General features: G+C 36.9%; 1 protein-coding gene across 17 annotated transcripts in view; it reads right to left on the bottom strand.

The window, feature by feature from the left end:
* Positions 1-24,180, bottom strand: part of LOC143346633 (CUGBP Elav-like family member 1-A) — a 504,287-nt gene that overhangs the window by 114,917 nt on the left and 365,190 nt on the right. For all 17 annotated transcript variants that reach the window (XR_013080457.1, XM_076774913.1, XM_076774919.1 and 14 more), the window contains one exon: positions 3,286-3,368. Coding sequence is in view for 16 of the 17 variants with exons in the window: in XM_076774913.1 (XP_076631028.1) it covers positions 3,286-3,368 (83 nt within the window). In the remaining variant the exon portion in view is untranslated. The remainder of the gene's footprint in view (positions 1-3,285; positions 3,369-24,180) is intronic.

Here is a 24,180-nt window from a genome sequence, read left to right as displayed (position 1 = left end):
ATATGTGTGTATCTGTTCTGTGTAGCCAGTCGATTGCGTGGCGTATTCAATTTACGAAGCCTAATTCTGCCAAGTTGCAGATATAGGAAAGGGGCGGATCGACGAGGGAAAACCGCACGTGTCGTTCGTCTCCAATATGCGAGGCGAGCAACCCACACCATACCGTAAAATCCCCCCGGGTGTAATTTGTGCGGCGATAAATATCCGAGGTTTAGGCGAGCACAGTCAGTGCCGCCGCCGTACGATGATCAAGAAAAGCTCGTCGCCTCATCCTCTCGTCACTCGACAAATCAGCGCGCAATACGAATCGCGTGAAACTAGTATTTATTTAAATACTACTTGTCAAATCGATATACGTTTAATGCACGAATATTTGCGCGACAAAGAATTAAACATTGCCTACTTTGCCCATGTCGCGTTAACGATACGCTTTTTACGTTGCAAAGCATTATTAATTACGAGTAAATAATTGTTAATGACAATCGAAACATAGTTATTAATATCGAATAAATAGTTACTACAATAACAGGTAAATAATTACTAAAAACGAGCGGAATATATATAAATATCTATTATTATTCTGAAACGTAAATAGTTGAATAAAATTTATTACGTCGGAGGGAAAAAATAAGTTGTTGATAAAACGGTCTGCTCGCTGTTTAAATTGGATTTGTAATAGAATAAATGTATTTCGAAATCGAAGCGTTCTACCCTGCAGTTGTTTCTGTGATTTTAATTTTTATCGCGTTCGAATTTATTACATTCACGCGATGTTTAGTCTTAATTCCAAACGCTAAGAGTGCTGAAATCGTGTTCCGGACTGAACCGATAACGTTGGAAGTGACACGGAAATGATAAAGGGGTTCCCCCCAATGTATACATATAATATAATAAAAAAAATGTCGTATTAGATGTTTCGTTCTAATCGCAGCTCAAATCAACCGAAAGGTTCAAGGTTCGTCGAAAGAAAATATGTCGAGAAAATATTACAGGACGCAGAAAGAATAATTACTACATACTGCATTATGTAAAGAAATACGTAAAAAAGGATATAGAAATAAATAAATGCATCCAGATTTATATTTATAAAATTTTAAACGTACCGATGCTTATTTATAAACAGAGAAATCAATTTTTATTCGAAAATTGTTTGCGTACGCTACCTGTGGAAGTGTATTAGCGTAAACTTGAGATAAAATGCTTTATTATGAACGATACCTGTTTGGAGGACAAAGCAGAGGCTGAAATTATCATTCATTTGGCGATCTAAAATTCGTTTGCTCTTTGTTTGCTTCTTTACATAGAGCAGGGAACGGAGTTACTCTGGGTCTCGGTCGATGATAATTATTCTCGTAAATTCAAGCATAAATGCAGGTAGCTAGAGTGGAAACGGGGTGAAGGGAATTGGTAGGTTAAATGCTCGTAATGACGTCTCGTAATTGCATCGAAAGTTCGCGGGGAAACTGTAATTATCGCACGGCTGCAATTTCAACGATACCATCGGTTGCGTCGCGACAATTGACGGAATGACGACCGTGACGGAAAATACTTTAGCGAGGGGTTTTTTCAGCCTCTATAAATGGGCTGATCTGACTGGGGAAAGAGACAGAATATCGTATAAAAATAATCGAATTAAATTTGACGAATTTTCTGAACGATGCGCATAGGAAAATACGTCGAATATAATTTTGAATTCACCACAGAACATTCGTCGAAAGAAAAAAAAAATTAAATAAATTTTATAGCCAAAATATATCCCACGAGCGTTTCTTACTTTTATTTTATTTTATTTTATAGTTAATGATACGTTTCAGATCAGTATCAACTTGTTCCAAATAAACATTTTCCGATGTACAATGTATTATATTTTTGTTCAAATTTAATTTGTGAAATACAAGGACAAATTAAAGTACGTATTAGCATACGTATGATTAAATCATTAACAAAACTTGAAAATTTTTAAATGTATTAACTCATCCTCTACAATTTTTCTTCGTGGCGAAACGGGGTAATGTATATGTTAGTTTTCGTGGCGGAAGACCAAACATGCTCATATTCGTAAGAAACGATGAAATATGCATCTTCACTTGGCAAAATGAAACGTGCTGTTTTTCGCAAGACGAATGAAACGTGTTACTTTTCGTAACGCACGTTGATACGTAAGTTTTATTTATCTTTCCTTAGCCCGACTACTTTATTTATATAACGTTCTTCTTATTTTACATTCTTTGATATCAGTTTCGTATAACATTTACTATAAGCTGTTCTATCGTATCTAAAGGAAAAGATTATATTTTTTCATGGTCGGAACGTCATTGTAGTTAATATACACGAATATACATAATTTACGTTAACATTTAAAAAATTTTCGTGGAATACTTGGTTTATAGATAAATGAATTTTAATATTTATGGATACGTGTGCGATTTAATACGATCTGTCTGGCACGTCTGACCATTGCTTGATTGTTCTACTTACATTGATGTTTAAGTTGTACCCTATTCATGCACACCCAATCTTTTCCAATTTTTTAATACTTCGAAAATTTGAAATAATTTTCTAAACGCGGTTTTAATAAAATATCTACTTCTAGTCTTTGAGGTTAAAAATTCTTGTACCAAAGTACAGTTAATTCCAATAAAATGAAGAAATCGATTTAAATCTCGGTTTTAATAATGCGCTTTGCCAATACATAAGTAATGATGAGCATTCACGTTATATCAGACACCTCATCTCCGGCAATCGACGATTAGTCAAAGGATTGATCGACTGGTTGTGCTGATTTGAATAATTTATTCGAATGATCAACTATATTAATATTCATTATTCGGTCAATATCTCGATTACGCGAATCATCGGTACTTGGATAATTATCTAGGTAAGCATTCATTATTCGGACACGCGAATGTAGCCGTTGATTGATTTCAATTCAACACACGCCGATATTTTCCTGTTTTTCGATAATTATAGTTTCCAGATTAACGGACACGACAGGACTACGGAGTAATTCTTTCTTCGATAATTAATTATTTACTTTTTATAAAAATAAGACGAAAATCTATGCGAATAAAACTGTTACGTTCTATGCAATTCTAAATTTTTTTGACAATTTTATCTCAGACGAATACTCATTTTCTTAAAAATTTTTACAATAATACATAAAATTGTAAAAATGTTTAGTTTCCTTTGCGCGTTTATGACAAAAATACAGTGTAACAAGGAAGTTATTACTAAAATTACTGGAAAGTTAACTATACATACTTAAGATGAGGCTCTTTTACTTACCCCGGTAAAGGTCTTGACATTATGCAGTGCATTCTGCGCGTCCAGGGCTGCCTTCCTCGTGTAAAATGTTACGAAGCAACATCCTGCAATAAAAGACGAACATAATGTTTCGTTAGAGAACAATTTTATAAAGAATATAATAGTAAGTAATAACAATAAAACACTTCCTATGGTTACAGTGTTTCTTTATTTTTATAGGGATATTACACTCTCTGCAGTCTGCATGTGCACACATTATTTAAATAAAGTACACATACTACGAGTTACATATTTACCACATAATAGTTTCGTACTTGACCTGCAAACCTATTTTAATTAATTCTAGCAATTCATTATGTTATATAATTATATTTTGTGTTAACGAATCTGGAAATGCTTGTCAAAATATAGTAACGATTGGACAACAATTAGAAAGACGATAATGAGGCCATTAATAAGATGCCGCGAATTCTACGTACAAAAGGTTTTCGCTTCATGGGCTTGACGACCTAATTTTATTATTATTTTAAATGGAAATTACGAGCACTTTAAACATTAACTTTTCCTTGTTTGAAACTAGCATAGTCTCCGGTGGACACACATTATATTTTTGGTAAAGAATTTTTTTTCTCGACAGTGTGTACGAATTCGGGGATATGTGTAATTCACCCCCGCGGCTGAAAATAATTTTTTTAGAACGATTTGGAATTTTTTTAATTTCGCCGAAAAATATCACACCTACTCGAATTTTTTTCTCTCGAAAGTGCGTAGGATTTCGGTGATATGTCTATTCATCAAAGATGCTTGTAATTGACTCCCGCAACCGTAAATAACTTTTCCAGAATAATTAAAAAATTTTTTTTTTCACCGAAAAATTTCTACACCTACCCCCTGTCGATTTTTTTTTTAATTCTTTTTTCATTTTTAATAATTTTATTTGACGCTCTATAGAAAAGTTTTCCAATACTTTTTTGTTGGTATCCAGAGGCACTATTTCACAAAAAAATGTTATTGAAATATATTCACGATTGTAGAAGTTATGGATGTTTGAAAATTGGATCACTTTTATGAGGTTTCTCTGACTTTATGGAGTTCAGGAACAACTTTTTGAATATTTTTAGGATTTCTACATATTCTCGATCTAAATACGCGTTGTTTGCCTTTTGAAACTTTAAAATTCTTCCATCCGTTCAGAAGTTATGACGTTTTGAACATACACATAAATTTTCAGTAGAACGTCTAAACGATGGTCAGACATGAAATTTTCAGTAAGGAATTTTTTTTTCGAAAGTGCGTAGGATTTCGGGGATACATCTATTCACCAAAAATGATTGTAATAGACCCCCGCAACCGACAATAATTTTTTCAGAACGATTTGAAATTTCTTTTTTTTGACGAAAAATTTCAGCAGCTACCCCCTTGTCGAATTTTCTTAAAAAATGGTTTTTCATTTTTAATAAATTTGTTTGACGCTCTACAGAAAAGTTGTCTAATACTTTTTTGTAAGTATATATGAGCACTACATTAGAAAAAAGTTTCATTTAAATATATTCGCTATTGTAGGAGTTATGGAAGTTTGAAAATTGGACCACTTTTATGGTTGTTTTCGCATTTTACGGGGTCAAGGAGCAACTTCTCCAATATTTTTAGAATTTCTATATATTCCTCACTAAAATACGCGTTGATTGCTTTTTTAAATATTAAAATCGTCCAATCCGTTCAGAAGTTATGACGTTTTAAAGATATGCATGAAATTTCAGGGAAGCATTTCTGGCCTCACATTAGATTTTCGGTAAACAATTTTTTTCTCGAAAACGCGTAGGATTTCGGAGGTATGTATAATGACCAAAAATGATTGTAATTGCCTCCTGTAACTAACTGTAATTTTTTTAATATGATTTGAAAATTTTTAATTTTGTCTAAAAATTTCAGTACCTACTCGAATTTTTTTCTCGAAAGTGGATAAGATTTCAGGGATATGTCTATTCACCAAAAATGATTGTAAATGACCCCTGTAACTAAATATAATTTTTTCAGAATGATTTGAAATTTTTTAACTTAATTTTGTAATAACTTTTTAATGAAGCCTCAGTCAAGAAATTGATAATTGGACCGTTTATTTTGAAAGTGGTGCAAGTCCATTTACTTTTGTTTCGAGAAAATTGAATGTTAGCAGATCTGACAATTAAAAAATATAGGTTAATTATGTGAAGTCTGGGAATGTTTGTACTAATTTATCAATATGTAATTTAATTATATAAATTTCTTTTAGGCGAATTTAACTAAAATAATGTACAATTTCCAGGCTGCAAATGGACTTACACCACTTTCATAATTAGTCAATTGTAAATATCATTTAATTTCAATTTTGAAATAACAAATATCACTTAAAATATATCTCATATTAATCCAATTTTGTTTATAAATAATAACAAGAAATAAAATAGGATTAGCATTTTTTATTTTGAACGTTAATTATATTTATATATTGTTAAACTTAACACAAGATATTGGTATTATTAATTATTTATGCTCTTCATGTGGCAGTGTTTTGAAATATTCATGATGCACAGGAGGTATATAAGGTAATAGCTGCTGCATATCCTTATATTTTTCGTATGTAATAGGCTTGGTATCGTGATACAAAGGCGCCAGGGCGATTTTTTCAAATTTTAGCGGTCTTCCCCGACATGTAGATGATAAATTTAGAGTCTTCAAATCTGTGTCCTCCATTGATGTTTTATATGAAATAGTATACGGTGCAGTTTTGCAGAATCTCATCCAACATATTTGCAACCAATTTACTTTTCCTCCATTAGTGTTTCTTCTTATCTGTTTTTTAATTGCGTTTCGTAGATTTTTTGTTGAAACGAAATTCTCTCGTTTCATTTCGTGTAAAATAAATTTATTATGTCGCCTACATTGGTTTATAACGTCATAATAATCCTGTGGTGTGTCCAGGAAATTCTTTTTTCGTAATGCCATTTCTATGATACCAAAATCTGCATCGTTTGGAAGATACGAATGTCCGGAGAGTAAAAATTGATGATCAATTATCTCAATGTTATTTTCCAAAGACTGGACAACCCTCAACCACATCAACGCCATTTGTAAATTTCAATTTTGCCCAGTACACGTATCACTATATGCAATAACATAAGTATGGAAATTGGACTTACACCACTTTCATAATCAATGGTTACGTAATTTCTTTTACTGGCAAATTTTAAATTGAACAAAGCATTAACATTTTTTAAGATATTAAATACTAACTAGTTATAAACAAAAAGTTTACACTAAATTAAGCATAAATCACATCATATCTCATTTTTTTTAAAAAAAGGACTTACACCACTTTCAAAATAGACGGTCCAATTCTTGATTTTCGTCTTATTTTGGCCTCTATAATTTCGCATTAAAATTTTTCCCAGGGGTGGCCGAACACCCTGTATACACTTCTCGAAAGATTATCAAGTATATCCACTTAGAAAGCCCCGGACGAAACGTTACCTTCTCGTTTCCTTTTCTTTCCTGTTGTTATCTTGCGTACGCACTACAGGTTCCATCGCCACAAGTACATTATAAAGAATTTATGAAGTTCGATAAAAGCGATATAAAAAAATTACCGAAGTTGCTCGATGCGGCAGACAGTGAGACTTTGGACCGATGGGTGACACGTCTGATACAGAAAAGAGTTGGTCCCGACCGGTCGCTCTTGGGAAGCTCATCAAGGGGTTTCCGGGTATCCCTTCGCTGTCGCAGCTGGACACCGCCCAAGCCAGATTGGTCGATAGTTTCGAGTTGCCAAAAGTTCGATACGCCGTTGTATTACTACCGGTTCCCCCGTTCTCTTTGCCGATATACCATCTACAGTCGACTTGGATCGGTGTTACCTCCGCGAGGCGGCCATCCAAGCGGTTGCGAGAGGGCAGAGGACGGGGGGTGGATTTAGTCGGCGGGGTTGCTGCAACCCACCCGCGTTTAGTTTACGGATAAGGTAGCTGGGGGATAGATAGTAGCCTCTTTCGTTCCGTTCACGTAGTCGAAGAAAGTCTACGGTTCCAGGCTGTGTGTACGTTTGCTCCGAGAACTTTCGAATTCTAGCAGGAACTTGCATTACCCGAATGACCGAAGCCAAATTGCTTCTACTTTGCACAACGGGAAAAAGCTAGATAAAGGTTTACGGTTTCTAGTCAACTGATCGACCTCGATATTTACAAAGCGTTTGATACTCGACGACGCTGGACAAAACACAATTTTTTCGATCTAACAGATACGAGGGTGGTCCCAGAAGTATCAGGCCTGAGGTATAGATGGCGGTTATTGTTTAAAAAAAAAATGACTGTGGTCGGAAGTACCAACCTTACAAAGTTCAAGTTTCAAGTTTGAAGACGCTACATCGTTTAGGATTTGTTTGACAGTCATTAATAGTGAATGCTCTCAGTGAATTTGTAAACATGGAAAAAATTGGTCATCGTTATGCGATAGAATATTTTCATTTGAAAGGTCTCAGTTCAACCAATATTAAAATTGAACTAGATTCTACTCTAAGGGAGTCTGCTCCTTTATTTACAACAATAAAATATTGGCTGGCAGAATTTAAACGCAGTGATCGATCAAATGAAGTGGCCACACCGGAAATGGTGAAGAAAATCCACAAAATTGTGGATTTATTGATTTTTTCATTCGCAAAATTTTGAATCCAATTCAGTCGATTGCACGGACACCGTAATTGGGAATTTCTCAGCTCGCGAACGCTCACAGCGAATGCATGTTTCGCATATTGAGCGGAGCAAGGAACAGTGAGAACGAACAGATCAATTGTTCAAAGTACTTGAACGTTGTTGTCAACAAGTAATGTTAGTGTCGATCTTAACACTAGGTTTACGGTACGCGTCAATTTGACGCATTCAGATTCTAAACTTAACGTTATAGGACTCCTAAATATTATTTGTTAGCAATTTATGTTGAATTGAATTGATGTAATGATATGGATGTATACTCTAATTAAAAGAAAAAACTGCATTTTAATGCAACTGTCAACGTAGCGAATTATAATAAAAATATGCGCAACGAGTGTCCGTAAACCTAGTGTTAATGAGATATTCACATTCGAGTTATCCAGCTCTCCAAGTAACTCGTTCGCTTCGTTTAATTCCCACCAGAAATCTCCGTCCTTTGTTTCGTAACTATCGCATTGTCACGTTATTTTTTCTTCGCGATATTATCTTCGTCACGCGATACGTTCCAATAGACAATAATAACTATGGTACGAATAATTTGATTCATCGGCAACTTGTAATCTCTGTGCATCTTGTACTCGTTTTGTAACAAGATATCGGACGTGTAATTAAAAAACACGTAACCTAATACCGCAGCTCGGTACGATATTGAACTTCTGCTCGTGCTTTCACCTTCGTCTCGTCGATAACGATCGAGAAAAGCAACAGAATTCCCGTAAGCAAGAAAATGAGAAACTTGATATTTTATCCGATAACGTCTAATGGACATACCAGACAGGTGTTTCGATGGAATCGAATTCCACTCGAGAAAGTTACTCTGTAACCGTTCTTTTCACTAACATTAATTGAGTGAAGAAATATCGAGAAATACGAATTCGTTGCGTTCGTGATATTATCAGAAATACAAGGTACTATAAAATAGAAATATACAGGGTGTTCGGCCACCCCTGGGAAAAATTTTAATGGGAGATTCTAGAGGTCAAAATTAAGAATATCAATTTCTTGACTGAGGCTTCATTAAAAAGTTATTAAAAAATTTCAAATCGTTCTAGAAAAATTATTTTCGGTTGCAGGAGTCGATTACAATAATTTTTGGTCATTACACATACTCCTGAAATCCTATGCATTTTCGAGAAAAAAATTCCTTACCAAAAATCTAATCTAAGGGCAGAAATTCTACCCTGAAATTTCATGCGTATCTTTAAAATGTCATAACTTCTGAACGGATTAGGGGATTTTAATGTTACAAACGGCAAACAACGCGTATTTTCATGCAGAATATGTAGAAATTACAAAAATATTCGAAAAGGTGTTCCTTAACCCCATAAAGTGAGAAAACCCCCATAAAAATGGTCCAATTTTCAAACAGCCATAAGTCCTGCAATAGTGAATATATTTCAATGAAACTTTTTTTTGAAGTAGAGCTCATAGGTACCTACAAAAAAGTACTAAACAACTTTTCCGTAGGACATCGAACAAAATTACTAAAAATCAAAAAAGAACTTTTAAGAGAAATCGACAAGGGAGTAGGTACGTAAATTTTTTGACGAAAAAAAAATTTTTCAAATCGTTCCAAAAAAATTATTTTCAGTTGCGCGGGTCAATTACAATAATTTTTGGTGAATAGATCTATCCCGAAATCCTACCCACTTTCTAGAAAAAAATTCAGTACTTTAACTTTAAACATTAATAACTTTTCAAATTCGTATTCTTGATTTTCGTCCTATTTTGGCTTCTAGAATCTCCCATTAAAAATTTTCCCAGGGGTGGCCGAACACCCTGTATTTGGCTTCTGTATATTCGCTTATTAAAACGTGCTTTTTATTTGTTCCATTTAACGTGAAATACATTTAATCGAGTGGTGATATTCAAAGTCAGTAATAAGAGGAGTAATCCTTGAGATGAAATTGTAAACGGAAAATTCCTGTTCAACGAACAAACGAACTAAATATTTCAGATGTGACGCTGAGTTTCAGGACTCAGCAGGAGCTGGGAAATTATGTTCCGGCGGATAACTAATCTTGAGGCATCATTGCTCGATAGACCTTTAAATCACATCGCGCGAACCACCCACACACTGCCTTTAGTTGCTCGTTGGGCAGCCTATAATGCTCCTGTCTACAAATGGCCCCATTCGTCGAGGTGCCAACACAAACCCTTTCCTCGTCCTATACCAACTTTCTGCGTCATCGTATCAACGATTCCTTTCGTAAACAAAATACAGTCATCGACAATCGTATTACATTATACTAAATTTCAGAATTTTTTGTTTGTTTTCACGTTTGTTGTTACTCTTTGATAGATTACGAGATATTCTTTGCATTTTGACGCGAACGACCGCTCTTGAAAAAGTTACTTACCATGTAACTATGCCGTATTTCATTGAAATCAGTGATCGACGCTCTCTTGTTAGTATAATTTCAATGTCAACGGAAACATCGCGAACGTGATCAAAGGGTTAAGTCTTTGAATAAAGTTCAGGTTATACATATATGGTTTATCGACTATACGGTATTAAATTGACGAATGGTAGGCAAGCAGTGCTTGGAGCATTGACGAATCGCGGTGAACTGTCGTGCGAGCAGCCGAGGGTAGTAGCATGGGGTGTTAGGGTGAAAGCCAGGGTAAACCGGAACGTGAAGGGTGGCGGTCAGAGCAACTGTGATTTATTCGCAGGTTTGTCGAGTGGTAGGTCGTTCACGTTACGTCGTAGACAGGTACAAATTTGTCGGGGAGTTTTCGGCATTTCTTTTTTCTTTTTTTTTTTAAATCCTATGTCACTTATCCGGGGGGATAGCAATAACGAAGTTTAGGGCGCTGAGAGATCGATATAGACACCGACACCTTTGTTCTTCTACATTAAAAATTCCTATCTGTTTTTCTCTGCCATTTTTATGCTTAAGGTATTCACGATGGTATGCATTTAATTTGTCTCTTCGTAAATGTTCTTACAAAATAGGAAATTCCTAAATCCGACGTCGAGGGGATTAAGAGAAGCTGCTTGGAATTCTTTGGATACAAGTATTACGTTTCCTAGATTAATATAGAACAGAAAGATTCGAAGTGAATGTAAAAAAAAAAGAAATGGAAAAATAAGCAATGGTTTTTCAAACGAAAGGTTTTAAATGTTAGTAAAGGATTTTATAGATTGTAAACTATCGATTATTTGGAAGTTAAATTAACGTTTTTTTGCTTATAAAGATAATGCATTAGACAATCGTATAATTATTGCACACGGTTGTACTATACGCAAATTGAAGTAAATAGCTAATGCGTAATTTATTAATCTCTAGCGTGCTGTATTCATGTATTTCCGCGTGTCGATGGGTTATAATCTATGCGAATAATAACTAATTCAGACAACTGTGCCAAGCCATAATGACGTAAACATTCGAATTAGAAATTCTGAGCTTATGCATTAATTTTATACAGAGAATAAACATGTTATATAAATTGGAATCAACTGTTCGTGACACCAAAACCAATTATTTTATTAACTCGTTAACGTAATATCAATACAGTCATTAAAATAGCAATTAACAATTTGGTATTGCATGATTGCTTTAATATTAAAGACAGTAATTATTGTATCTTCCCCTTGTTTCAGAGATATTTAGATATGAAGTTTTCAAAAGGAACTCTCTATACAGGGTGGGGCAGTAACTATTAGCACCTCAGATATCTTCGAAACTATAAGTTTCACAGAAATATTTGCTAAAGTAAATTGCACAGTACGAAGGGCGCTATTGGGTGGCGATAATAGTTTTTTTGCAGGTGGAGGTACTTCGGACATTTGAAGGTCACATGCATTTTTTTAAATGGATCGGTATGTTTTTGCTTCCGTATCACGATAGAGGATCTTAAAACGAGTTCAACGACCTATTACACAAGGTCATTGAAGGTCATAGAAAGTAGAGAAAGGCGATAATACTTACGGTTTTGGTAGTAAATGAAACATACGTATTGTCAACAGTAGAGGAATGCGTAATGCTTACCGTTTACTTCAATGAGAATAAACACTGCTTGAAGAACACTTTAATAGTTTGCAGAGTAAGATAAACATCATAAGATTAGTATCGATAAATCGGTCAATCCGGCACGATGTATCCGTTTGAAGAGCAGGTTGATATGCTTCTTATTTATGGCGAATGCCAACAAAATTCTGTAAGGGCGAAAAACTTGTATGCTGAACGATATCCACATCGGTCTCAGTCTTCGCGTCAAACATTTAAAAATGTGTATGATAAACTTAGGCAAACCGGTAGTTTAAGTGTTCGTAAAAGTGAACGCCAGAAACGAGTAATTAACGAAGAAATGGGAATCGGTGTGCTCGCTAGTGTGTCTAGAAATTCTCATATTAGTTCGCGACAAATTGAACGCGAATCTGGCATTAGTAGGAGGAGCGTACTTCGCATTTTGCACCGTCACAAATTTCATCCGTATCACGTTAGTCTTCACCAAGAATTGCATGGGAACGACTTCATGAATCGAGTTGAGTTTTGTCGATGGGCTATACGTCAGATTCAAAACAATGAGCTTTTTTTTAATACCGTCTTATTTACTGATCAAGCAACATTCACAAATCACGGGAATGTTAATTTGCATAACATGCATTTATGGGCAGCGGAAAATCCACATTGGCTACGACAGGTTGAACATCAAAAACAATGGTCGGTGAATGTATAGTGCGGTATCATAGGTGATAAAATTATTGGACCTTATTTTATCAATGGAAATTTGAATGGCAACGTCTATGCTAATTTTATTAAGGATACATTGGGTCTTTTGCTAGAAGAGTTACCTTTATTTACACGACAAACCATGTGGTATCAACATGATGGATGCCCAGCACATTATTCATCGATTGCGCGAAGGAAACTCGATGAAAAATTTCGAAATCGTTGGATTGGACGCGGCGGTCCAATATCGTGGCCAGCTCGTTCACCAGATATAACACCTTTAGATTTCTTTCTGTGGGGAACACTGAAAGAAAAAGTGTACAAAGAAGTACCAACTACATCTCACGATATGCAACAGCGAATTATTGCAGCCTGTGCATCAATAAGTTCTGACGCTGTAAGACTTGCAAGTCTATCAATCGTAAAAAGAATCCAACGGTGCATTGACAGTGATGGTCATCATTTCGAACACCTACTATAAACATGTTTCATTTACTACCAAAACCGTAAGTATTATCGCCTTTCTCTACTTTCTATGACCTTCAATGACCTTGTGTAATAGGTCGTTGAACTCGTTTTAAGATCCTCTATCGTGATACGGAAGCAAAAACATACCGATCCATTTAAAAAAATGGTTGTGATCTTCAAATGTCCGAAGTACCTCCACCTGCAAAAAAACTATTATCGCCACCCAATAGCGCCCTTCGTACTGTGCAATTTACTTTAGCAAATATTTCTGTGAAACTTATAGTTTCCAAGATATCTGAGGTGCTAATAGTTACTGCCCCACCCTGTATGTACTAAGTTTATACGTAATAATGTAAAATACGTGCACAAAAGATCTTTTCTCATAATTTACCATCTACGATTATAATTTTGGTTATATTTATTATAGATATGGTTCTATTACCGTATCAAATCTCATTAAAATCGGCAAATGTCACACTCGAGGTTTCCCTTGTTAGAATAGGATCTATAGCTTGTTGCAATTCGTACGATCGCTCTGAATAGTCGAACTTGAACAGAATCTGGGGAATGTTTAAGTCAGACCCGCGCTATTGAGAAGCGTCAAAACGTTCGCGTTTACCAGTGGCGCGTCGTTATAACCTAAGGAATGAGATTAATTTGCGCTTCGAATTACTCCGTCTGCAAAAATCATGGCGAGCGAGTAGAACGAACAGGCTGCCGGCTGCCTGCAGGGCCACGGCCGCCATTAGGAATTCCCAATTGACGTCGTAATTATCGTTAATTGGACTCCGAATTATACTCACGCGACACGCCGCGCGTGAAACGCCCGTCGTTCGAGGCGCGAATTATGTATTGCCCTTTCTGTATACAGAGCCAAGCCATCGGAATGTCATTGAGTCCTGCAGGACGCCGAGGAAGAAAACGACAGCCTCTCTTCAGGGACCATATTTCATTGATGCATTGCTGTTATTTCGTCAATCCAACATATATATGACGATCTTTTCAAACGCCCTAGCACACTATTTAATTTAATAAAATTATATATAAAAATTATTCAGTTATGAGGAAAAGAAATTATACTATAAACATCTGGTCCTTTGTCCTGGAATAAAACTTCTAACAACTAGCTCTAGAGAGATTAATTTTTATAAAGAAATTTCTCGTTGGACGTATGGTCAATCCAACAGGTTGAATTTAAATAATTCATTCTCACCGTTTAGTGTTTCGAGCCTAACACATATCTAACCTCAGCGAAAAAGGATAGATATTCAGAGTGCCCCCAGTAATCATAGTATAATTAGGAAGGAATATATCGAAAATGTAGAACAAATTTTGTTCCACGTGGGACTTTGTTCTCGTGAAAATCAACATTGGAAATACCATCGGTTATGCGTGGAATAGAATGGACATCGATGCAAGTAGAAATAGTGAGTAATGGCCAGACGCGTCAGGCAAATCGTATTCAGTCGCACGCGTATCCAACAAATTTTCAAATTCGATTATCTCGAAGACGAATGGAATTTGAAAACTCGTCAAAATGGCGGACTGCATAAATCCAGTGTTTATAAGATTTATACATTCCCGTGAATAATTGGCTTTAGTTGCGTATGAGGTTTCTTTTTAGAAAATTTATGTCATCTCACCCAGCATCGTTCTCTGCTACTTAATTTTCGTGAAACCACATTTATTAACTAATGTAGCAAATTAATTTTACTTTGTGACGAGACTACTCAATGTGAACCTTTTGATCGAACGACTGGTTCAACCAAAATTGCATTTATTAACCGATACGACAAATTAATTTCACTTTGTGACGTTTACGCACTACAGGAGCCATATTGAATAACGAAATATCTATCGACGAGACTACCTCAATGCGAATCTTGGTCTAACCCAGACCTAACCACGTTTACTAATCGATACGATAAATTAATTTTACTTCGTGACGTTTACTCGCTACACGAGCCTCATTTAATAACGAAATGTCGATAGACGAATCTTTTAATCGAGCGATTCGAGGTCGATCGACGGAGGCAGTTCGATCAAAAGTTGCCTAATGTAAACGCGGCTTAAGAGTACAAATGTTTCCCGGATTGACGTGCGTGGCAACGAGGAAGGGAATTCCTAAAGGCCTGCGACATTCCCCGCTGGTAAACGATCGCTGATACACTCTATTGTACCTATACGACAGTCGTAGTGTCGATCCCAGGTATACGTGGTTACTACTTCGATGCTGATGCGTGATTAGAGTCCGCGGGGAAATCTAGCAGCGACATGCTGCGGAGGTAATGTTCGCATCTCGCAGAGCCCCCGGCGTACCTTTCCGCACTTCCGGTACGCCACCGTCTGTACACCTCGCGGCCGATAGCCGCGCTTGCTATTCGTCGCTCCAGTCAGTCGACTAGGCATCCCGATAATTCTGGTAACGGCGCTTACAACCGCACAAACGATAATGCACGATCGACAATTCAGATGAATCTAATTAGCGATAATTTCCGATCGTGAGGTCCGCGGATCGGGCTCGAACCATCGCGCGGTTTTACGCAAATATCTCGGCGCTCCGCTTCGCGAGCAGCTCGTATTAATAATTGACGGCTTGATTGCTTTCCCAACGCTCGAGTCCCTAGACGAACGATGGGGAGGGTTGGAAATGGGGTTGGAAGTTAGAATTTGCCATTTCTTTCCGTAGATTTATAAATTTAATGGTTTATATCGGAGGACGAGTATTGGGAATTCCAACATTTTATTAGCGGACACATCATTTAGTTTAATATTAGTATAAATTACTTGATTGCTAATCTAACAGGTACCTTGTGGTACAGGGCAAATTGCCATACTATTAAACACTACTTTGGAGCCATACCTGTCCCTTGGGACCGCGGACACCAACCCCTGCACCACCCTCAGTGGATGGGATTTCGAATGTCTCAAGAATCTCCACCTATTTTGAAATAGGTATATTTTAATGGCCAAAATTTTAATGGGAATTTCTAGAGGCCAAAATAAGATGAAAATCAAGAATACCAATTTGTTGATGGAGGCTTCGTTAAGAAGTTACTAACATTTAAAGTTCCGCCAATACTGAATTTTTTTCTCGAAAGTGGGTAAGATTTCGAGAGTATGTCTATTCATCAAAAATGATTGTAATAGACCCCCGCAACCGACAATAATTTTTTCAGAACGATTTGAAATTTTTGTTTTCGCCGAAAAATTTAGGCACCTACCCCTTGTCGATTTTGATTAAAAATTCGTTTTTCATTGTTAATAATTTTGTTTAACGCCCTATAGAAAAGTTGTCTAATACTTTTTTGTAGATACCCATGGGCTCTGTTTCGGAAAAAAATTTCATTTAAATATATTCACTATTGTAGGAGTTATAGACATTTGAAAATTGGACCATTTCTATGGGGTTTTTCTCACTTTACGGGGTTAAGCAATAACTTTTTCAATATTGTTAGAATTTCTACATATTCTAAATTAAAATACGCGTCATTTGCCTTTTTAAACATTAAAATCGTGCAATCCGTTCAGAAGTTATGATGTTTTAAAGACTCGCATGAAATTTCAGGGAAGCATTTTTGGCCTCACATTAGATTTTCGTTATAGAATTTTTTTCTCGAAAATGCGTAGGATTTTGGCATATGTCTATTAAACAAAAATGCTTGTAATTGACCCCTGTAACTAAATATAATTTTTTTAGTATGATTTGAATTTTTTTAATTTCGTCTAAAAGTTTCAGTACCTACTCGAATTTTTTCACGCAATTGGGTAGGATTTCAGAGATATGTTTGTTCACCACAAATGCTTGTAATTGACCCCTGTAACTAAATATAATTTTTTTAGTATGATTTGAAATTTTTTAATTTCGTCTAAAAGTTTCAGTACCTACTCGAATTTTTTTCTCGCAATTGGGTAGGATTTCGTGGGTATGTGGATTCACCAAAAATGATTGTAATTGAGCTTCTCAACCAAAAATAATATTTTCAGAATCATTTGAAATTTTCTAATTTAATTTTTCAATAACTTTTTAATGAAGCCTCAATAATAAAATTGATATTCTTGATTTTGGCCTCTAGAATTTCCCATTAAAATTTTTCCCATGGATGGTCGAACACCCTATAATCGCGGAGTATAACATTGACCAGAAGTAGAACAGAACCAAGAACTTTTACAAGTTAGAACAAACTCAGAACAGCACAGTCAGAAGAACATTGAAACGTTAATTGTTAACACACGTGTATATATTTGTAAATAAATTCAAAGTGTTGTAAATAGTTGTGGAGTTTCTATATACTAAATAAAACGGCTCCACGAACCTTGTGGGAGCCTACAACGAGTCTTCGATACATGTTAAGATTATACTCTGGGATGTTCGAAAACACGTTTTGGGAATTTTTGAAGAATTAAAACGCCATTTTTCGCGTTCGAAACTAGAGGATTTCCTTTGTTTTTGAGAATTAATCTCACTAACTCTTTTTTACGTACTGTTTTTCTCTTTGATTGTCGTTCTTTCTTTCTTATTCGCTCCATTCCTTCGACTACTGACTGTCGTTGTTGGCGAAACATAAAAGCGGCACGGCGGCTCGACGATACCGAATGAATAAACATTGGCTCCAATCAAATTTCGTAATCTAGCACACATTGTACGATCCTGCACAGTCCCGAGTAATGATCGTACAAAGAATTTTTATTCTACGCGGCAAAGCTGTCGGATTGTTAGCAGGTTTGTTGAACGAAAAGCGTATTTGACCCGAATCTTTAATTATTTTTAACTTTAAAACGGAGCCTCCGTTGCGATTTTCTCTTATGTTGGCTTCGTAAAGGTAAACAGTTTAGAATTTAAACGATCACTAGAATATTTTTGAAAGAAAATATTAATAAAATATTTATAAAGTGCTCAAGACTAATCAAAAGTTTCAAAACCAATGAAGAATTTGTGACAATCCCTGGAATTAAATGCTTCGTTGAAGGAAACGAATAATCATTTCGAGTGCTCAACGACTGTCAACAAGATGATCGTAGAAGACGTTATGACCATAATTCACGTACGACAGCAACGACTCCAAGAATGGACAGATTTTATAGAGCGAAAGCAACGGACGGAGATTGAGTTCTGTGCTCGAATAGTTGGCGTTCGTCGTCGAGAAACGCAGGAATGCGAGTCGAGAAGAGACAACATAAACTCGTCTTGGATCGTAAATTGGTGTCGTTCTTCGCATATCTAGACGACCGTGTATATAAGTTCTGCTGCGCCTTTTTCTCGTCATCTTTCGCCACTATCTCTCGCCCTTTCTCTTCGTGCACGTTGCGTCCGATAAGAAAGCTCGAAAAGGATGAGCCAAAGTCCACAGAGACATCGATAGAGATATCATCAAAGCGAACCATCGATCGCGTTCATAAATTCGGTGTCCAACTCGTATGTGCAACCGTCTCTCGAGCGACGTAGATTCTCTATCGTATATCCTATATTTTTCTCCGTTTTATTTTCACGTTTCTCACCACCTTATCTCTGTCCCCATCCAGCCATTTCCATCCTTTATTTCTACTTGCATTTATTTACCGACATATTTTCTTTTTAACAACGCGAATCTCGTGTTTATACGAAATTACATTTTTTATGTTTATAAAATAGCCAGAAGCTAGTGGACGCGAGCACGGTCGGTTCAAATATTAACTTTCCATGTAGAAAGTGGGTCTAGAATAAGTGGCTGTTATTAAAAAAACGATGAAAAAAATTATAGAAATGTACTTTAGCTTTTTAAAATTTCTGCGACTGCTTAAAGTGTTGCTCTCTAAATGTTCATTTGTCGGTTCAGGTTTTGTTGCACGAGATCCTGATACACACTCGACGATATTAATAGGCGATAATAAATGGAGGTAAGGTTCACGTCCATCACCGTCAGCTAGATCGGTTTTCAGCGTTTGACCTCTGTTATAGAAGCATCGTTACTGAAAGGTGCAAACACGAGTGAAATCGGTATTCTATCGAGTTCAGGTGTTTACGTGTTTATATATAGATGCGCATGAGTGCCGTCTAGCCAGAGATACCTTTGACCGATCAAGCAACGTATATTCTCTGATTAGATCCAGAACAAAGCCAAGTCTCTAAGGAACCTGCCCTCAATCATGATCAGCTGTTTTGGAACTAGATCGATATCGGGATTCGAGTTTCAGAGTGGATCGTCGTTTCGGCGAAGCGTTCTACCCGATAACCTTGTACAGAGTTCACAAACATTCTCAAAACTTGGTCGCTTTAATCTCTTCGGGGTCGTGTATGTCAGGAAATACACGATCCTGTCTATAAATCACTAAACGTTTAATAAACGTGGAACGAATAGACACTCTGGAATAACGTATACTTTGAAACGAAATTAACATATACTTATTCCTTGCGTTACGGAAGAAACGTGAATGTATCGAAAAATTAGATCTTCGAATTAATAATAGCATTCTGCTCGTTCATTTTTCGAAAACATTTTTAAAACGTAGCTTGGTAAGCACGATGAAATGTGTTAATTTCGATCGATATGTTACTTTCGTATTATTGTTTTGTTTCAATATTTTAAAATGTTATACGCGGTACATTTAAAATGAAAGACAAATATACTCCAGCAGAGATTCCAATGTTTCGTTCTCCTAGGGGTTGCTTCCCCACTTTAAAAATGAATGTGGTCCCAATCAGTGATTCTTAACCTCGGATCCACGGATTTTCTCCAAATTAATTACTGTTACGTTTATCGTAAATATCGATAAGGACCATGTTCCAGGCTTCTCTAATAAACGTTTCTTACGATTACGAACGCAAGAGCGCCACGAATCGTTGACAATTAATTCGTACTTTCCGCATCTCCCGATAAACAAAGTTTCCCAGGGTACCCGAAATTCTCAATCAGCCGCATCAGCAAGAATCAGTTTCCTCCTCATTGACCAGCAGGACTGTAAAGTAGTTTGGTCTTCGTTTCTATACCGGTTTCGAAGCTCCGGACGAATGTCGCCCGGAGTTTACCGCAATCAGCCGCGGCGGCAACGGGAGGCACAGCCTCGAGAGATCAAAAAGGTAGACACAGACGGAACAGGAAGTCGATTTGTCGATCGATCCAACTTTCGATACGATCGTCTCGGCTGCGCCAGCGTCTATATTGACTCCTGGACCGCCCGTCCATGAAAGCTGCGGGCTAAGAAGAACCTCTTCGGGTCAAAGATCGTAGCCAGAAGCAACGCGAACAGACGACACGGAGAGAGCACGGAGATTTCCGTGATAAAACCGAGATTGCGATCCCTTGCCAATCCCGGGGATACACCTCCGTGGAAATGAACGAAACTACGGGAAGAGATCGTCTTTGGAATCGTAGTCGGTGTATCGAGTGCTTTCGAAGTGTGTCGCACCGGTACATGTATGAGCGGCGCAATGCAAAACCGAACCGATCAGACTATTCCAAGCTCTCGATCCGTCCCGTAGCTTACTTACACAGACGAAGAAATGGAAAGAAGTGGAGGGACCAAGCCCGTGGACCGCTTCTTCGAGGATCAGCGAAATGGCCTTACGTAAACAAATCTCGATCGATTTATCTTTAGAGACGTAACCGAACCTGATCGTTTCATGAACTGTGAATCCGAACGAGAGCAACGTAGACAGAGTTGAGACGTCATTTTGATAGTAGTTTCTTTTGCAAACCATGAAATTAGTCTCCGAAAATATTGTGTAGGTTTTGAACATCTCTACAGAGTTATTACGATGTTATTGACACTTCCATGACACTGTCAATGAAACTCTCTACGTTAAATTACCATTCTTGATTAGTTTCTATGTCGTCAAATTGATCGGTTTGGTCGATCGAGTACTTGTGAGAAAGGTGTTGAGGAGCGTATCGCTCTGGTGGCGAGCACGGGAACTTCCACAGCTAGTCGAGATTGCAGAACGAACATCAAGATAAATATTGTTACGATGCCAAACTTTATAATTAAAAATTTCTGAAAGCCAGACACTTTTGAAATATCTTTGTATACATGTTCCAATGTTTTGTGTATGGAGATACGGCTTGTTGGCCGGAGAGCAACAAAATACAAATTTATTCGTTTGAACGTCATCATTGGTATTCCAAACGCGTAAAAGATGGTTTTCCCTCATGGGATAATATTCCTTAGGAGTTTGGGTCCTTGCATTCGCATAACACTTCTACTTGTTTCTCGTCGCGATTATTTACCATGCTGGTGGAACGAACCTACGAAAATGACGTTCCTATTTGTTGCTAGTTTCCCAACGACAAGCCGGCGCCGCCATTTTCACGATCGGGCAATAAATTTCACAATCCCCCGTAACATGCTGTCCAATTAAATTGTTGATTTTTTGAAAACGCTGTCCGTTGTTTGAAAAACATTTTTAAGTTTATTGTACGGGTCCCTAGGAATGTATTTCGCGTCTGCAAACTAGATATGCAGGGTGTTCGACCACCCCTGGGAAAAATTTTAATGGGAGATTCTAGAGGCCAAAATAAGACGAAAATTAAGAATATTAATTTGTTGATGGACGCTTCGTTAAAAAGTTATTAATTTTTTTCTCGAAAGTGGGTAGGATTTTTGGGGTAAGTCTACTCACCAAAAATGATTGTAATGATCCCCGTAACCGAAAATAATTTTTCCAGAACGATTTGAAATTTCTTTTTTTTGACGAAAAATTTCAGCAGCTACCCCCTTGTCGAATTTTCTTAAAAAATGGTTTTTCATTTTTAATAATTTTGTTTAACGCCCTATAGAAAAGTTGTCTAATACTTTTTTGTAGATACTCATGGGCTCTGTTTCAGAAAAAAATTTCATTTAAATATATTCACTATTGTAGGAGTTATAGACATTTGAAAATTGGACCATTTTTATGGGTTTTTTTCACTTTACGGGGTTAAGCAATAACTTTTTCAATATTGTTAGAATTTCTACATATTCTAAATTAAAATACGCGTCATTTGCCTTTTTAAACATTAAAATCATGCAATCCGTTCAGAAGTTACGATGTTTTAAAGATTCGTATGAAATTTCGGGGAAGCATTTCTGGCCAGGAATTATATTTTCGGTAAGGAATTTTTTTCTCGAAAATGCGTAGGATTTCGGGGGTATGTGTAATAACCAAAAATGATTGTAATTGCCACTTGCAACCGAAAATAATTTTTTCAGAATGATTTGAAATTTTTTTAGTTTAATTTTTTCATAACTTTTTAACGAAGCCTCAGTCAAGAAACTGATATTCTTGTTTTTCGTCTTGTTTTGGCCTCTAGAATCTCCCATTAAAATTTTTCCCAGGGGTGGCCAAACACCCTGTATAGACCTCGTAGTAATAAATGAGGACCGTGGAAGTCGCTCTATTGCTACGAGCATTTCGATGAAAAATCGTGTGTATTTAAATCAAGATTGTAACGAGAACGAAATAAATAAAAATGTTGAACAATATAATTTTTTAAGAACAGAAGGAATTTTAATTCTGGAATTTTTGGACATCCACATGAATAAAATGAGAACGCCTGCTTCAAACGAGATATTACAGTTGATTCTCCCTCTGATATCAATTAGAGGAGACGAAGGAGGAATGTCATTACAGGAACAGGGAATGTTAGTGAACGAAGAACGTTGGGACGCATATTCCGAAAACTAATAGAAATAAAGGTATATTTTTCGTGAAAATTAAATATTATTTCAACGTACATACTAAAATAATGTTTGTTCGAATACTTGCGTAATCATAGTACAAGATTTATTTTGTCGAAATACGGTCCGTACAAAATGCTACGATAAACGTAATAAAATTATGGTAAAATCCGGCAAATCTAGAAAATTATACTTGCATTAAATCGCATTCGCGTGGCGACCGCATATTGCTGTACAAACCTCAAAGCATACCTCGCTAAAATATATTGAAATAATTTACTTCTATTGCTCCCCAGCGTACGGATTTCCTCCTATATGAATTTTCCATCCCAGGAGAGGGAGGGGGGTGGGGAACAAAATTTTTCCAACGAATCAATGTCGATCGAGGAGTTTCGTAATGAACACACGCCCGCTAATCTGGGAGATATTAAACACGCGGCTCGGTCCCGATCCCCCGTTACGGTCGAAATTGCTTCCCAGAATCCTAGAAGATAACTCGCGTAACCACAAAAGCTTCTGGTCCCTTTAATAGCGACTGGGAGTTTCAATTTCTCCTGCTCTTAAGGAGATTAATCGAGAGCCTCTCTCTGTCCCGATGCCCCCGGCTCGTCCCCCTCTTCCCGTGCTGTCCAGTTCCGGTAGTTCAAATTGCCAACAGGCAGTTAGTTAGTCACTGCTTCCACTAATCTCGCCGATATTAATTTGGATGCATGGAACGCGCGCACGCATACTACGGAGGCCGGTCGAGTGGCCGGCTTCCTACGGCTGAACGTGTGCGACTAAGTACATCAAGTAGGCCGCTAAGGCGGCCAGCTGGCTGCTGGGTCGGCGATGATCAACTGTGCGGCATAATAAACGGATCTGTCGACGTCAACGCCAGAAGGGACCAGGAAACAGGTGTCCTGTCCGCGAAATCGTAGGCAAGCAAACGAGCCGTCCCGTTAAGATGCTCCTGGGCTTGAGTAATCGCGCGTTAATTGTGGATTATTCAGCGGCGAACCAAGAACCCATAAACTTTGCTACGGAGTTTCGCGGAGCATCGCGAACCTCTTCGAAATTAACCTTTGCTCTTTGTCAATTTCCATATTTTTTAAATACTCTTCGAGGTGCGAAGTTTACGATCATTACTACGGCAAAACTCCATTTTAATGGAACGAAAATGCGAATGGTATATATTTATGCATTATCGTGATAACGTCAGACAGCGAAGATTGCGATAACGAATTAATTTTTAAATGTATTGACGTATTAAGGAGGTATTGCTGCCTAGACTGTCAATTTTACGGTCCTTTTTGTGATTTTTTTTTTAACGATAGGTAGGCTGTTTTGTACTGAGACTTTGTAGATGTATTTATTCATTTTACAAGCATGTACAATATTTTTTTCATGGAAAA

The sequence above is a fragment of the Colletes latitarsis genome, chromosome 10 (assembly GCF_051014445.1).
Source record: "Colletes latitarsis isolate SP2378_abdomen chromosome 10, iyColLati1, whole genome shotgun sequence".
Lineage (NCBI taxonomy): Eukaryota > Metazoa > Arthropoda > Insecta > Hymenoptera > Colletidae > Colletes > Colletes latitarsis.
Note: the sequence above shows the minus strand (reverse complement) of the source record. Positions and strands in the feature narration are given on the sequence as shown.